Source organism: Globicephala melas, chromosome 2 (assembly GCF_963455315.2).
Source record: "Globicephala melas chromosome 2, mGloMel1.2, whole genome shotgun sequence".
NCBI classification, from domain to species: Eukaryota; Metazoa; Chordata; class Mammalia; order Artiodactyla; family Delphinidae; genus Globicephala; species Globicephala melas.
In genome coordinates this window covers 61907401-61924152 of record NC_083315.2, presented here as the reverse complement: position 1 = coordinate 61924152, position 16752 = coordinate 61907401, and the positions used below count along the sequence as shown (strand labels likewise).

Sequence of the window (16752 nt, the reverse complement as noted above, 5' to 3'; positions counted from 1 at the left end):
TCCACATAGTTTTGGAAGTTTTAGCCACAGCAATGAGAGAAGAAAAAGAAATAAAAGGAATCCAAATTGGAAAAGAAGAAGTAAAACTGTCACTGTTTGCAGATGACATGATACTATACATAGAGAATCCTAAAGATGCCACCAGAAAACTAGTAGAGCTCATCAATGAATCTGGTAAAGTTGCAGGATACAAAATTAATGCACAGAAATCTCTTGCATTCCTATACGCTAATGATGAAAAATCTGAAAGAGAAATTAAGGAAACACTGCAATTTACCATTGCAACAAAAAGAATAAAATACCTAGGAATAAACCTACCTAGGGGGCTTCCCGGGTGGCGCAGTGGTTGAGAGTCTGCCTGCCAATGCAGGGGACACGGGTTCATGCCTTGGTCCGGGAAAATCCCACATGCCACGGAGTGGCTGGGCCCGTGAGCCATGGCCGCTGAGCCTGCGCATCCAGAGTCTGTGCTCTGCAATGGGAGAGGCCACAACAGTGATAGGCCCGCGTACCGCAAAACAACAACAACAACAACAAAAAAAACAAAAAACACCTACCTAGGGAGACAAAAGACCTGTATGCAGAAAACTGTAAGACACTGATGAAAGAAATTGAAGATGATACAAACAGATGGAGAGATATACCATGTTCTTGGATTGGGAGAATCAATATTGTGAAAATGACTATACTACCCAAAGCAATCTACAGATTCAATGCAATCCCTATCAAAGTACTAATGGCATTTTTTATGGAACTAGAACAAAAAACTTAAAATTTGTATGGAGGCACAAAAGACCCCGAATAGCCAAAGCAGTCTTGAGGGAGAAAAACGGAGCTGGAGGTATCCGAGTCCCTGACTTCAGACCGTACTACAAAGCTACAGTAATCAAGATGATATGGTACTGGCACAAAAACAGAAACATAGGATTATTGGAACAAGATAGAAAACCCAAAGGTAAACCCACGCACCTATGGTCAACTAATCTATGACAAAGGAGGCAAGGATATACAATGGAGGAAAGAGAGTCTCTTCAATAAATGGTGCTGGGAAACCTGGACAGCTACATGTAAAAGAATGAAATTAGAACACTCCCTAATAGCATACACAGAATAAACTCAAAATGGATTAGAGACCTAAATGAACGACGGACACTCTAAAACTCTTAGAAGAAAACATAGGAAGAACACTCTTTGACATAATTCACAGCAAGATCTTTTTTGATCCACCTCCTAGAGTAATGGAAATAAAAACAAAAATAAACAAATGGGACCTATTGAAACTTAAAAGCTTTTGCAAAGCAAAGGAAACTACAAAAAAGATGAAAAGACAACCCTCAGAATGGAAGAAAATATTTGCAAATGAAGCAACAAAGGATTAATCTCCAAAATATATAAACAGCTCATGCAGCTCAATATTAAAAAAACAAACAACCCAATCTAAAAATGGGCCGAAGACCTAAATAGACATTTCTCCAAAGAAGACATACAGATGGCCAAGAATCACGTGAGAAGCTGCTTAACATTACTAATTATTAGAGAAATGCAAATCAAAACTATAATGAGGTATCACCTCACACGAGTTAGAATGGGCATCATCAGAAAATCTAGAAACAACAAATGCTGGAGAGGGTGTGATGAAAAGGGAACCCTCTTGCACTGTTGGTGAGAATGTAGATTGATACAGCCACTATGGAGAACAGTATGGAGGTTCCTTAAAAAACTAAAAATAAAATTACCATATGATCCAGCAATCCCACTACTGGGCATATACCCAGAGAAAACCATAATTCAAAAAGACACATGCACCCCAATGTTCATTGCAGCACTATTTACAATAGCCAGGTCATGGAAGCAAGCTAAATGCCCATGGACAGACAAATGGATAAAGAAGATGTGGTACGTATATGCAATGGAATATTTCTCAGCCATATAAAGGAACGAAATTGGGTCATTTGTTGAGACGTGGATGGATCTATTGACTGTCATACAGAGTGACGTAAGTCAGAAAGAGAAAAACAAATATCGTATATTAATGCATATATGTGGAACTTAGAAAAATGGTACAGATGAACCAGTTTGCAGGGCAGAAATTGAGACACAGATGTAGAGAACAAATGTATGGACATCAAGCCGGAAAAGCGGCGGGGTGGTGGTGGTGGTGGTGTCATGAATTGGGAGGTTGGGATTGACATGTATACACTTATGTGTATAAAATGGGTGACTAATAAGAACCCTCTGTATAAAAAAATAAAATTCAAAAAAAAAAAGCTGTCGAGGTCATGAAAGAGAGCAAAGAAGACTAAAGAGACACGATAGCTGAATGTGGCACCTGGTCCTAACTAGAGCAGAGAAACATCTTTTAAAATATTTAAAAATTAAAGAGTTTTGCTACAAAGGAAATTATTATGATGTTAAAATATGAATAAGGTTGGTATGGTAGATAATAGTATCGTATCAATGTTAATTTTGATAATTTTACTACGGTTATGTAAGAAGTATATTCTTTTTTTAAGAAAGAAAGTTTTTTGGGCTTCCCTGGTGGCGCAGTGGTTCAGAGTCCACCTGCCGATGTATGGGACACGGGTTCGTGCCCCGGTCCGGGAGGACCCCGCATGTTGCAGAGCGGCTATGCCCATGAGCCATGGCTGCTGAGCCTGCGCGTTCGGAGCCTGTGCTCCGCAACGGGAGAGACCACAACAGTGAGAGGCCCACGTACTGCAAAAAAAAAAAAAAAAAAAAAAAGAAAGTTTTTTGGGGTAAAGTGGTTATTTGTTTGTTTTCTTAGGCAGTTTTATTGAGGTTTAATTTATACAATATAGCATTCTCCAATTTTAAGTGAACAGTTCGATGAGTTTTTAGTAGAGTTATGTAGTTGTGTGGTGACCATCACAACCCACTTTTAGAACATTTTCATCACCCAAAATGATCCCTAATGACTGTTTGCAGGAATTCTTTGTACTATTTTTTCAGCTTTTTTCTGAACCTGAAATGATTTAAAATAAAAAAAAAATTTTTTAAAGGAGCTCCTATGGGAGATCGACTTTCCAATAAAATCTGCAAGCATATAACAAATTGTTTATTTTCATTCACATAGATAGGCCTCTTTTTTTAAACCATACTTTTCACCCATTTAAAGTGTACACTTCAGTGGGTTTTTGTATGTTACATTATTGTTTTTCTTTTTTAATTTAATTAAATTTACTTTTTTCTTGCTGCGCCATGTGGGTTGTGGGATCTTAGTTCCCCGACCAGGGATTGAACCCGGGCCACCACAGTGAACGCACTGAGTTCTACCCACTGGACCGTCAGGGAATTCCCTCATTATTGTTTTTTTAAAATGTAGGAAAATATACATAGTATGCAATTTGCTATTTTAACCATGTTTTAATTGAAATATTGTTGATTTACAGTGTGTTAATTATTTTAACCGTTTTTAAGTGTACAATCTAGTGGCATTAAGTACATTTACAGTGTTTTGCAACCAGCACCACTATCCATTTCCAAAACTCTTTCATCACTCCAAACAGAAACTACCCATTAAGCAGTAGCTCCATTTTCCCTCTCCCCCCAACCCGTCCCTGTAACTTCTACTTTTATTTTTTAAATTGAACTATATAGTTGATGTATAATATTATGTAAGTCACAGGTGTACAGTATAGTGGTTCACAATTTTTAAAGGTTATACTCCATTTATAGTTATTGTAAAATATTGGCTGTATTCCCTGTGTTGTACAATATATCCTTGTAGCTTATTTTATACCTAATAGTTTGTACCTTTTAATCCCCTACACCTATTCTACTTTCTCTCTCTATGAATTGCCTATTCTAGATATTTCATATAAGCAAAATCATACAATATTTGTCATTTTGTGTTTGGCTTATTACACTTAGCATAATGTTTTAAAGGTTCATCCATGTTGTAGCATGTGTCAGAACTTCATTCCTTTTTAAGGCTGCATAGTATTCCATTGGATGTATATGCCACATTTTGTTTATCCATTCATCTGTTAGTGGACACTTGGGTTGTTTCCAACTTTTGGCTATTGTGAATAATGCTGCAGTGAATATTGGTGTACAGATTTCTTTTTGAATCCCATTTCTCTTGGGTATATACCTGAGAATGGAATTGCTGGGTTAAATACCAAACTGTTCTCTATAGCATCCAAACTATTTTACATTTCCACTAGCAGTGTTTGAGGGCTCTAATTTCTCCACATCTTTGCCAACACTGTTATTTTCTGCTGCTGCTGCTTTTTTTTTTTTTTTTTTTTTTATAAAATAGCTAATCTAGTAGGTGTGAAGTGGTCTCTCCTTGTGCATGTGATTTCCATTTTCCTGACTAAGGATGTTGGCATTTCTTTTCATGTGCGTATTGACCATTTGTATATCTTCTTCGGAGAAATGTCTATTGAAATCCTTTACCCATTTTAAATGGGGTTGTTTGTCTTTATGTTGAGGCTAGGCCTGTTTTAATAGTGATTGAGTTATGTCTTTCTTTTTCTTTAAGAAATATATACTTCAATTATTTCAGTATTTCCTTTAAAAAATTGACTCAAAGAACCTTATTCAGTACCATTTGGTTAAAAAAAAGCCAACACTTTTTCAACATTTTTTTCTCTCTCAGTCTGAAAAAGAAGGCAGATATAAAGGAATTGAGAGTCTAGTCTTGATTTAATTTTATTTTTTGGCTGCTCCATGTGACGTGCAAGATCTTAGTTCCTGACCAGGGATAGAACCCGTGCCCCCTGCATTGGAAGCACGGAGTCTTAACCACTGGACCGACGGGGAAGTCCTTGATTTAATTTTGGAATGAAAGTTTTAACTAAGCATCATCCTCTTTTTCCCTCACTGTTGTAAGTAGCATGTGGAACTGGAGTGATAAGTTATTTATTATTTTTAAATTATCATGTTACGCACCCTTGTAGGCATAGAAATATGTAGGTATGAATTGACACAATACTTCTAAGTAAGTGCTTGTCCATAAGTTTCAAGAACTTTAAAAGTTCATGTTGTTTAACCTAGTACTCCTTGTCCTAAGAATCTATTCTAATAAAAGTATCCTTCCCTGTGGCGCAGTGGTTAAGACTCTGAGCTCCCAATGCAGGGGGCCAAGGTTCAATCCCTGGCCAGGGAACTAGATCCCACATGCATGCTGCAACTAAGGAGCCCATCTGCTGCAACTAAGACCTGGGGCAACTAACTAAATAAATGAATATTAACAAAAAAAAGAAAGAAAGAAAGCTAAAATACTCCTTAAATCACCATCCAGTCTATAGGTAATCACTGTTACCATTCAGTGTGCGTCTTTCAGATTTTTATTATGTGTGTATGTATATAGCAATAGAAATATATAGCTTACTGTTGCATGAGTGTTTCATATAAATGGTAATGTTACCAAGTCCAAAGTCATTCTGCTGGCTGCATGTCAGGCTAGTAAATCAGGAGATAAGGTGTTGGGGCAAGGAAGATGGTGGACTAATGTCATAGAGAACTGTCTTACCCAAGTCAGAATTCAGGCTTCATTTATACTAAAAGGGAAGGGGCTGTGCTTGGTTGTTGCAGACTTCTTGGTGTAGGAATCCTTTGTTCTTGCAGCTGTCCTCGTAGGTCAGATGTTCCTGTAAACAAGACAAATGTTATGCTCTGTTCTGTAACTTTTTATCTTCTGTATGAATGGAAAAGTGTCATACCCTTAAAGGTCAGAGCCTTGAGAATGGGCTGTCCTCTATATTTCAGGCTATAGGGAACATTCTAAACTTGAAGCAAAAGCAATAGAATACAAAGGTTAAAGTGAAAGAAACAGATCCAATATGGAGTCAGATTTGTTTTTTCCTGTTACAGTAACATATATTTTGCTAGATTGGTGTATCTTGGAGGACTTTCCATGTCTAGGTAAAGATCACTTCCTTATTTTTAAATATAATATTCCATAGTATGGATATATTGCAGTTTCTTCTCTTTTTGATAGCATGTAAGTTGTTTCTAATTTTTCACCACTATTTGCTGTAATGGACATTCTTGTACGTGAGTCATTGTGAATTGTGGGGGGGAAAATGCACATTTTAAACTTTAATAATTCTACCAAGTTACTCTCCAAACTGGCTATTTATGTTCTTATCCTCAATATGTAGTACCCAAAGCATTTCTCTCTATATTATTTTTTATTATGTTTACAATAAAAGTAAGAAATATGGAGTACAGTATTGTATGAAGGGTGTGTTCATCTTTTTCAGACTTTGTTTTAGCTGAGTTGCTTTCAACACTAAATAACAGAAAGTCCAACTCAAAGTGCCTTAAACAATAAGGAAATGTATTGGTTTATGTAAGATGAAGTCCAGAATTAGAGTGGGCTCCAGGGCTGGTCAAGCAATTCAGTGATATATATGAGGGCCTGAGTTCTTTTTGCCTTTCCACTTTGTTGCCCGGTGTCTGCCTTTTCCTGAATTATAGCTGCCAGTGGCATTCAGGCTCCATTTTTCCAGTGCCAGCTGTATGGTCTGGCTTCTCATGGTTCTCTTTTAAAAATAAGAAAGACTTTTCCCAGAACCTCCTAAGAATACTTTTTTATTGGGCTAAATTGATAGGGGCTGCCAGTCATTGGACAAGGGATATAGGATTACCAGTAATCAGTTTGATTTAATCAACTGATAAGGAGTGGATTTTGAGGAGTCAAGGATAATCATTACTGTTTGCAGAGCACAGGCAGTCAGATAAGTAAGTGATGTAAATATTGTAAGGATACAGGTGCAAATGAGAATGCACAGGAAACTGTCAGACAGTCCCCCCTCCCCCACAGTGTTGTTTCAGGAATCAGCAGCCATTCTAGCTCGCTTGTTTCCATCATCATATGCTCCATCTCTGTTTTATTTCTTTGTGGTTATTCTGACTCTGCTTGTAGTACTGCTACTGATTACTTCTCTTTTACTTCCCTTTGCCTCTTATATTGTACAGGTATGTGAATTGGTTGACTCTGAAGAATAGGGTAACAGAAAAGAGTTTGTTTTGTATAAAACTTTGTTTAATATTAGTAATTTCTCTTGAATTCTGATGTTAAATTGGGCTTCCAATTAAGATGGTGCAGTAAACTCATGGTGCAGTAAACTGGTCATTCCTGCTCCAGTTACAGAACAATAATGAGTAAAATGTGAACAGAAAAAACCCAAGATACAGCCAGCCTGAAGGAAAATTGTCTTTAGGGAAAAAGATGACAGAAAAGGAAAGGATAATGGTCTTTATTTTTAAATATAAGTTTATGATTTTCTGATGAGAAAATCAATATAAGCTTATAGAAATTTGGAAAATATAGGGAAGTGTAAAGTAAACAGGAAAAAAATCAGCCTTAAGGGTTAATGAACTTTGACAAAGTGAAAATCAAAGTAGTATTTTGAACAAAAAGCTTCCCCATTTCACTGTGAAATCCTTAGATGTCTCACAGATGGCCAATAGGTACATGCAAAGACATTCATCATTGCTAATTATTGGAGAAATGCAAATCAAAACTACAATGAGGTACCACCTTACACTGGTCAGAATTGCCATCATTAAAAAGTCTACAAATAGTAAATCCTGGAGAGGGTGTGGAGAAAAGGGAACCCTCTTATACTGTTGGTGGGAATGTAAATTGGTGCAGCCACTATGGAAAACAGTATGGAGGTTCCTCAAAAAACTAAAAATAGAGTTGCCATATAATCCAGCAATTCCACTTCTGGACATATACTCAGACAAAACTCTGATTCAAAAAGATACATGCACCCCTATGTTCATAGCAGCACTATTTACAATAGCCAAGACATTGAAAGAACCTAAATGTCCATCAACAGATGACTGGATAAAGAAGATGTCGTATATGTATAATACACAATGGAATATTACCCAGCCATTAAAAGAATGAAATAAAGCCATTTGTAGCAACATGGATGGACCTAGAGATTATCATACTAAGTGAAGTAAGTCAGAAAGAGAAAGACATACTATATGATGTCACTTATATGTGGAATCTAAAATGTGACAGAAATGAACCTATCTACAAAGCAGAAACAGACTCACAGACATAGAGAACAGACTTGTGGTTGCCAAGGGGGAGGAGGTGGGGGAGGGAAGTATTGGGAGTTTGGAACTAGCAGATGCAAACTATTGTATATAGGATGGATAAACAACAAGGTCTTACTGTATGACACAGGGAACTGTATTCAGTATCCTGTGATAAATCATAATGGAAAAGAATATAAATATATATATGTATAAATTACTGAGTCACTTTGCTGTACAGCAGAAATTAATACAACATTGTAAATCAACCATACTTCAATAAAATTAAAAAAAATCCTTAGATGTCTTTTTAATTTGTAGTTCAGATTTTCTCAACCTTGGCACTGTTGACATTTTGGGCAAGGTAACTGTTGTGGGAGCTGTCCTGTATATTGTAGGATGTTAACGGCATCCTTCACTTCTACCTAGTAGATGTTAGTAGCACACCCAGTTGTGACAACCAAAAATGTCTCCAGATATTGCCAGGTGTTCCCTGGGGGTACAAAATTGTTCCTGATTGAGAACCACTGCTGTGGTTAAGTAGTATGATACTTCAAAGTAGAAGGTAGGAAGTTGGTAAGTTTAATGTGAGGAATTCACACAGAAGTTGGATTAGCAGGCAGAGAGACTTTATTTGAACAAGCAGCAGTCGTGGCATTTTGACTGAGAAGTTCTGAGTCTAGATTTGGATGTTGTCACCCATCCTGCCCCCTTCCCTCCTCAGCTTGAGAGGTCCATATCCTAGCTTGACTCTAGTCTTGAGGGTAGTGAGTGCCAGCTGTGGAAGGGATAAACAACTTTCTATTTGGGATTTTTGTCCAAATATATTAGGACTTTTTCAAGAACAAGCAATTTATTTGGAAATGTTTATCAGAATTACTTGATGCTTCTGAGAAAATAATACCTTACACGGGGCTACTTAAGTCCTCTTCATTTTTCCTCATGATATGACCTCAGATAACTTTCTTCTGGCTTTCAATTGAGGACCTTATCCATAATTGAGGTGAGTCAATTGATTTACTTCATGGGCATATTTCCTTCTTTAAGGGAGTCTTCATTGAAGACCTTATCCATTTTGGGGTGGCTATATAGCCCAGAATGAGTTTTATCTACAACCTGAGACAGTATTTACTATGTGATAAATTTAATCTCAGCTTGTGGTTTGTTTTCAGAGTATTTTTTTAAATGTATTTATTTTTGGCTCTGTTGGGTCTTCATTGCTGTGCGCGGGCTTTCTCTAGTGGCAGAGAGCGGGGACTACTCTTTGTTGCAGTGCATGGACTTCTCATTTTGGTGGCTTCTCTTGTTGCGGAGCACGGGCTCTAGGCGTGTGGGCTTCAGTAGTTGTGGCACGCGGGCTCAGTAGTTGTGGCTTGTGGGCTCTAGAGCGCAGACTCAGTAGTTGTGCATGGGCTTAGTTTCTCTGTGGCATGTGGGATCTTCCCGGACCAGGGCTCGAACCCGTGTCCCCTGCATTGGCAGGCGGATTCTTAACCACTGAGCCACCAGGGAAGCCCTGCTTTTTTTTAATAATAGAAAAACTTTAAAATCATTATTAATTTTGTGTTGCTAAGTTATGTCTAGTTGATAGCCCAGACACTTATATTTTAAAATTAGAAAGTCATTTACAATTGGGGCAGAAACTTGGTATAGTTTAACGAGTAACTTTGGGGACCTGGGCTATAGTCCTGCCTCTTTCATTAATTAGTTGTTGAGTATGGGCAAATCACTTAACCTCTGGAGTCTTAGTTTCCTCATCTGTAATGTTGGAATAGTCCCTGAATTGCATGACTCACTAGCCTCATGGGAACATTCAGTGTTATAATAGGGGAGAATACACTTTGATATAGATATATATCAAATACATATATATATAAATTACATATCAATATTATATAATTATAGATATAAGTAAATCATATAAATATATAAAAATGTCATATATAAATACACATGGGGGATACACACACCCATGCAGCCCTAAGAAGGATAAAATATAATTAAGTTTTGATTTGAGAAAGTAAAATAAAATGATCTAGGGTATGTAGTGAAACCATAATTGATCTTTTATATGACCTTTTCCTTCCTTCCTCATCCCATTTTAAGCTCATGAGAAGCAAACAAGTTGGATAGGTAGCAGTTTAATATTTTTTTAAAAAGTTATCTTCTAACGTGAATCCTTGGATGACTACTGATTCAGTCCAGTTTCCTCCGCCTCCTCCATCACCATCTATGTTCCTGAGCAGAGTTGGTATTTCTGCTGATCCTGGGCCTGTTTGCCCTCAGATCCATTCCTCACCCTTCCCTTCTCTGCTGAGTATTGTGAGCAGCTGACCCTTGTGGGCTTCATTCCTTCCCAGGCTCTGGTGTCAGCAGTTTCTGGCTGGGTTAGCAAGTGAGAGGAACTGGCAAGAGATTGGAGGGCAGGAAGTAGGAGAAGCCAGGGCTTTCCCCTCTTTCTGTCTGCTTTGGAAAGTTGGAGGAGTGGGGTGGTTTCTGGAAGCGTCTCTTTTGTTGCTTTTGCCAGTCAGGCCGTTCTGTTTTCAGCTTCCTCCAGGTAACTTCAGCCTTGGAAACTGGTAGCAATACATTCCCTCCCTTTTTCCTTCAGCCTAGAGGTGGTAGTGACTTGTTCCCATGCTAACCTCTGATTTGCATCACTGTTCCCTTTTGGGCCTCTCATTTCTTCCCTCACCTGTTCACTGCATTGAAGTCCTTCTGTTCTACATCAAGTGGTTTCTGGGTTTCCTTGTTAGATAGACCCTGTCTGATACAGAGCTCAAATCAATACTAATAAAAATGTCTTCCATTTACACTCTTTTCAAGATTTGTTATATCTTTTGATGTCTCAAATAATATATTGAGGTAGAAAAGTGTTATAATTCCTATTATAACATGAGGAAATTAACATTTTATTGAATGATCACTTTCAGATTTTCCAGTGAAAATTATAGGCATGAAAATGGAGGCCCAGAGACTCAAATAACTTGCTCTAAGTCCCATAGAAGTCTGGTACTGAATCAAGATTGGACTTCTACATATAAAAATTTGATGTGCTGCCTGTCTTCTGGTCCTGGAAGAGATCCTTTACCAAAGAAGAGTTCATTTACAATGTACTTACAAAAAGCCTTAGTCATTTTAGAAAATTTTTCAACTAAAAATTCAAAGCACAATAATTTTCCGCTCAACATTAATATATCCAGGATGCTTTTCACTACCATTAATCAGTTTTATGTAAAGTTTTGAGTTTTGGTTATTTCTATGAGAATTTCACACCTAAGGCAAATTACAAGGAAGAAGAATTCTTGTGATGTCATGTTTGTTCAGTTATAGAATTGTTTAAGATAGGTCTTGTGCATCCTTATCGAGGAGGAAAGAAAGAGGTGTCACAAAAGAGTGGAATGGGGGCAGGAGAAGAGAAGGGCAAGGGAATATTGTTGCCAGGTTGCCAGCCTTCTGCCCCCACTGCCTTGGTGATGACTGAAAGGCTTTACCTTGTCTTCATCTCATCAGCTGGCCACCTGACGTCCATGGTAATACAGACTCCTACTAAAGTGTAACATGGGAGATGACCACCTTGCTCTGCTGTAAAATAGAGAAGGCTCTACTTTGCACTTACATGCCTATCTTTTTTAGAGGACCTTTCAGATAGGTAATTCTCATAATACTTGTGAAAGCATGAACCAGTATCCCTGTTTGTAGGGGGGAATTGGAGTGAGCAATGATTTGGAATACAAGAAATTCAACTCACACATTTACAGGTAAAATTCTAAGTGTAAATTCAGAGTTCATAGGGATTTATGTGGTATCCAGAACTTCCTCATTTTGGAAAATGACTAATAATAATGATGATAAAAATAACAGCAACAACAGTTAACGCTTCTTTAGGGGTTAGCGTGTACCAGACAGTACTTGAACCTCTTTATATGTATTGTCATTCAATCTTCACATCTCTGTGGGGTATTTTATCCCCTGACTCTCCTATTTAAATGTGAGAAGAATATCACTAATAATGGAGATTTTATTATCATCTATCCCTTCTGCCAGCACTCTCGGAACCCGCACCCCCCACCCCTGCCCTGATTATAAGCTCCCTGAAAGCTTATAACCAGTTTTGTTTGTTCTTGTATCCCCAGTGCCTGGCATGTGGTTGGTACTCAGTGAATATTTATTGAATGAATGAATGAGTCTCTATTTTATAGATGAGGAAACTAAATTTCCCAAGACTACACAGTTAATAGGACAGTTATGGGGCACTGAAATGATTTATAAAGTCTTTGATGAGCCTAAAGTTCTTTTAGCTTTTAGACAAACTGTATCGTCAGGAGTGTGAAATGGCCGTTGGGCACTTGAATTCGGTGGTGCTTTCCCTTCTTCTCATCCCTAGTGCTCCATTTCAGGGGCCTCTGGGCCCTTGAGATACCTTACAAATTGAACATTTTTTTCCTCCATTCTTCACCCATGGAACACAAAAAATGCCTCATCTTTTATTATAAGATTGTAATAGACAAGACTCAAATTTGCATTTTATAAATTTTCTTTTAGGTTGTGGAAGCAATGATACTAAGTGATATTGTAAACTCAAAGGATTCAGTTGTCTCCTTCCCTTTACAGCAGGGGTCCCCAACCCTTGGGCCATGGACCGGTAATGGTCCGTGGCCCATTAGGAACTGGGCCTCGCAGCCTGTGGTTAACCGTGGGCGAGCGAGCGAAACTTCATCTGTATTTACAGCCACTCCCCATCACTTGCATTACCACCTGAGCTCCGCCTCCTGTCAGATCAGCGGCAGCATTAGATTCTCATAGAAGTGGGAACCGCACTGTGAACTGCGCATGTGAGGGATCTAGGCTGCGCGCTCCTTATGAGAATCTAATGCCTGGTGATGATCTGAGGTGGAGCTGAGACGGTGACGCTAGTGGCTGCAAATACAGATTATCATGAGCAGAGAGGTTTGATTGCACAGAGACCATAATAAATCAGTTGCTTGCAGACTCATATCAAAACCCTATCAGTGAGTGGCAAGTGAAAACAACAAGCTCAGGGCTCCCACTGATCCTGCATTATGGCAAGTTGTATGATTATTTCATTATGTATTACAGTGTAGTAATAATAGAAATAAAGTGCACAGTAAATGTAATGCGCTTGAATCATCCCAAAACGATCTCCCACCCCATCCCCCCGGTCTCTGGAAAAATTGTCTTCCATGAAACTGGTCCCTGGTGCCAAAAAGGTTGGGGACTGCTGCTTTAGAGGGTAGGTAACATTGAGGTAGGCCATACAATTGAGACTTGATCCAAGATTACATGCACACCCACTCACATCCGTCTTGTTGTTGTTTTTTTAAAAAATAGTTATTTAATTTTGGCTGTGCCGGGTTTTAGTTGCGACACGTGGAATCTTTGCAGCATGCGGGATCTTTTAGTTGCAGTATGTGCGATCTTTAGTTGCGGCATGTGGACTCTTAGTTGAGGCATGCATGCAGGATCTAGTTCCCTGACCAGGGATCGAACCCGGGCCCCCTGCATTGGGAGCGTGGAGTCTTATGCACTGGACCACCGGGGGAAGTCCCTCACATCCATCTTTAAGCTTGGTGATTTGTGTGGTCTTTAGTAGGAAATTTAATTCTGGAAGTGGTTAGTTTGGCAAAACAAGAACGGCTAATATCTGATGATTGTTGGGGCTTGGGAGAAGAGAAGGAAGGAGACAAAAGTCATTGAAGAATCTCACATAGGCCCTTGCTGACTAGAAGAAGGGTGGTCTCAGTCAGAGAATGTGGGTAATCAGAAGATGAAGAGTTAGTTGCTTAACATTTTGTCTTTTTTTTTTCTTCCGGTATATAAAATCATATCCATACTTTCTGTCATAATTTCACTTCACAGATTCTGTTGCTGTTCCCTATTCTTGGGAAAGAGTAAGCAGCATTCTTAATTTTTGTGTTCCTGCAATGTTAATTCTGGGTCACAGTAAGCTTTTATTCCTTCCCGTCATACTATGGACATATAAGTCTTGGGTTTTCCATCGATATATCGCCTAAGGTTCTGGAACAGAGCGATTACAAATGATTACAAATCATTTCCCTTTCTTCCCCTGCTATACCCTTTCTTTTACATTTTAAAAAATCAGGGAAGTACCCTGGTGGTCCAGTGGTTAAGACTCCGCGCTGCCACTGCAGGGGGTGCGGGTTCCATCTCTGGTCGGGGACTAAGATCCAGCATGTTGTGTGGTGTGGCCAACAAAAAACAACAAAAAGAAAATGATCATTAAAACAGAACAAAACAAAACAGGGATTACCTCAAGCATGTATTAAAATGCATAAAAAATACAAACACCTGTGTACTTACAGGCCAGATTTAATAAATAAATACACTTGGCCATGTATACTTTAGAGCTTTTAACTTTTTTGATAAATAAAGCATTTAACAGTTGAAATCTCCTTTTTATTGCTTCCTAATTCTACTCTTCCCTCTTCCTTCCTTGAGGTCACCACTGTTCTGAGGTTGGTGTGAATACTTGGCCTCCTTTTTACCATAGAAAAATAATTTCTTAGTGAATTTTTACCTGTATTTTAATTGAATTCAAAGGGATAGTAACTCAGGGTTTCTGTATCATGAATCGTTTTCAGTGGCTCAAATATTTTTCTCCTTGTTGACTTCTCATTCCTGGGCAACAGTATAATGTTTCACATTTGAGCTATTGCTAAGACTGTGTTTAGCTATTTTTGGTCCTATGATCTATCAGATGTGATATTAACTATGGTATGTATATTTTGTTAGTAACACTCCTGAAATATCCTTTGGAAAGTCATATTATTCACGTTCTAAAACCAAGGAGAGAGAGAGGAAAAGAGGGAAAGAATGATTCTGTTTTTCTCTTCAGGCAAGTTATCAGTTGAGAAACTGACATTATAAATGACCAAAACTGAACAGAAGTATATATTCAATGTGTAATAGTAGGACAAGTATCTCTTAATTTAATAATCCACACATTTTTGATGCACTGTATTCTTATGATCAGCAGCATGAAGAAGTTAACGTGATATTACAGTATGCCTGTGGTTAGTTGAGGACAGTGCTCAAGGAGAAAACCTAACAATGACTGTGTTGTTTGTTTTGTCAAAATATGCTACCCAGCTCCAGAGTTTCCTATTTTGGAGAAGCAGAACTGGTTGATACATCTCCACTATATCCGGAAGGATTATGAAGCATGCAAGGTGAGAGGCCAATGATAGAAAATGTGAGAGGCAGGCTTTGGTTAGGCAACTAACTGTGTCTGTCACTCAGAGTTTGTGTGACAGTTTAGCTCTCACTAAAAATGTATGAAATCTCATTTCTCTGCATTTTGTGTATTGGTTAGCTTTTGCTATGATAATGCTGCTTAAGAAACAACCTCAAAATGTCAGTTACCCCTAACAACAGATACTTATTACTACCCATGGGCCTTCAGATTGGCTGTAAGTTGGCTGGGTTTGACCACAGGCTGTGGGTCAGGTTAAAGTGTGCTCCATGTGTCTTCTCATTTCAAGATCAGGCTGAAGGAGCAGGCACTCTCTGGGACTTGTTGGTCTCATGGTGGAGAGCAAATGTTCAATATGACATAGTGTTTAACGGTTTGATCTCTGGATAGGTGAAAAATGGTATTTCATTGAGTTTTATAATTCTCTTACTATGGTGAGCTTGGTCCTTTATATATTTTAAAACCATTTGTATTTTCTCTAAACTGTATCTTTGGTAACTTACTATGTACATTACATACTTGCTGGCAGAGGATAGTATCATCATGCAAAATATATCCCTGGTATTCTCGGTTTTTGGCATTCGGAGCTTTGTAATGCTTTTAAGGTTGTAGTTTTTATACCTGTGACATTTGTACCTATGACAATGTAAAGAACTAGCAATGTTCCAGTATGGGTCTTGAAAGATTTTTTTTTCATCTGTGATATTATCCTTTTCTTATTTCCCTTTTCCTTTATTGACCACTTTCTCTGTTTCCTTTTTTTTGGCTTCTCTTCTTTTGCTTTTTTCTTAAGAGTTGGGGCTATTTCTAGGTTCTGTCCTTGACTCCTTTCTCTGCTCATTCCACACACTTCTTCCTGATCTTAGAGATGCGTACTGAATGCTTCCCAGGTATTTCAAATTCATCTTTTCTGTAGCTGAATTTATCTTCTTCTTTCCAAACCTATTCCTTCTCCTGTTCCCTGTCTCGGGGATAGGTACCATCATTCACCCAGCTGTCTGTGTCAGAATCCTCTGACCCACTTTCCCTAATATAGATAATCATCAAGTTCTGGAGATCCTTCTCTTACTATCTCAAGACACTGTCCACTTCCCCCCACCCCACGCTGTAGTTAATCCCTGTCATTTTTATTTAAATTAACCACAAGAGTTCTTATGCCAACATTGCCTCTAATCTTGCCTCCTTTCCATCTATTTCCACAATGTTCCTAAAATGGAGCAAATAGAATCTGGTTACTTCCCACTTAAAATTTATCACGATTTTCCCATTGCTCTCGACCTTTTTTAGCATGGCATTTGAAGCCCTTCTCTCTCTGACTCTCTGGGCCACCTCAGCTTTTCCTCCATCCCTTGCTAACACAGGATTTGAAACTGTTTACCCTGCAAAGCCTTCCCTGATTGCTCCAGGTTAGAATCAGGTGATTGCCCTCTGAGCTGTATAGCTCTCTGGTCTTAGCCCATCATAGGACAAAGGTAGAGCCTGTACTTTGC

The 16752-nt window shown here is 38.4% G+C and overlaps 1 protein-coding gene across 1 annotated transcript in view; it reads left to right on the top strand.

Annotated features, from left to right (window-relative positions):
* The window catches only part of BBS4 (Bardet-Biedl syndrome 4), a 65967-nt gene that overhangs the window by 23401 nt on the left and 25814 nt on the right, over positions 1 to 16752 (top strand). Inside the window, exon 3 of the mRNA XM_030875050.2 lies at positions 15160 to 15239. Coding sequence (XP_030730910.1) covers positions 15160 to 15239 — 80 coding nt within the window. The remainder of the gene's footprint in view (positions 1 to 15159; positions 15240 to 16752) is intronic.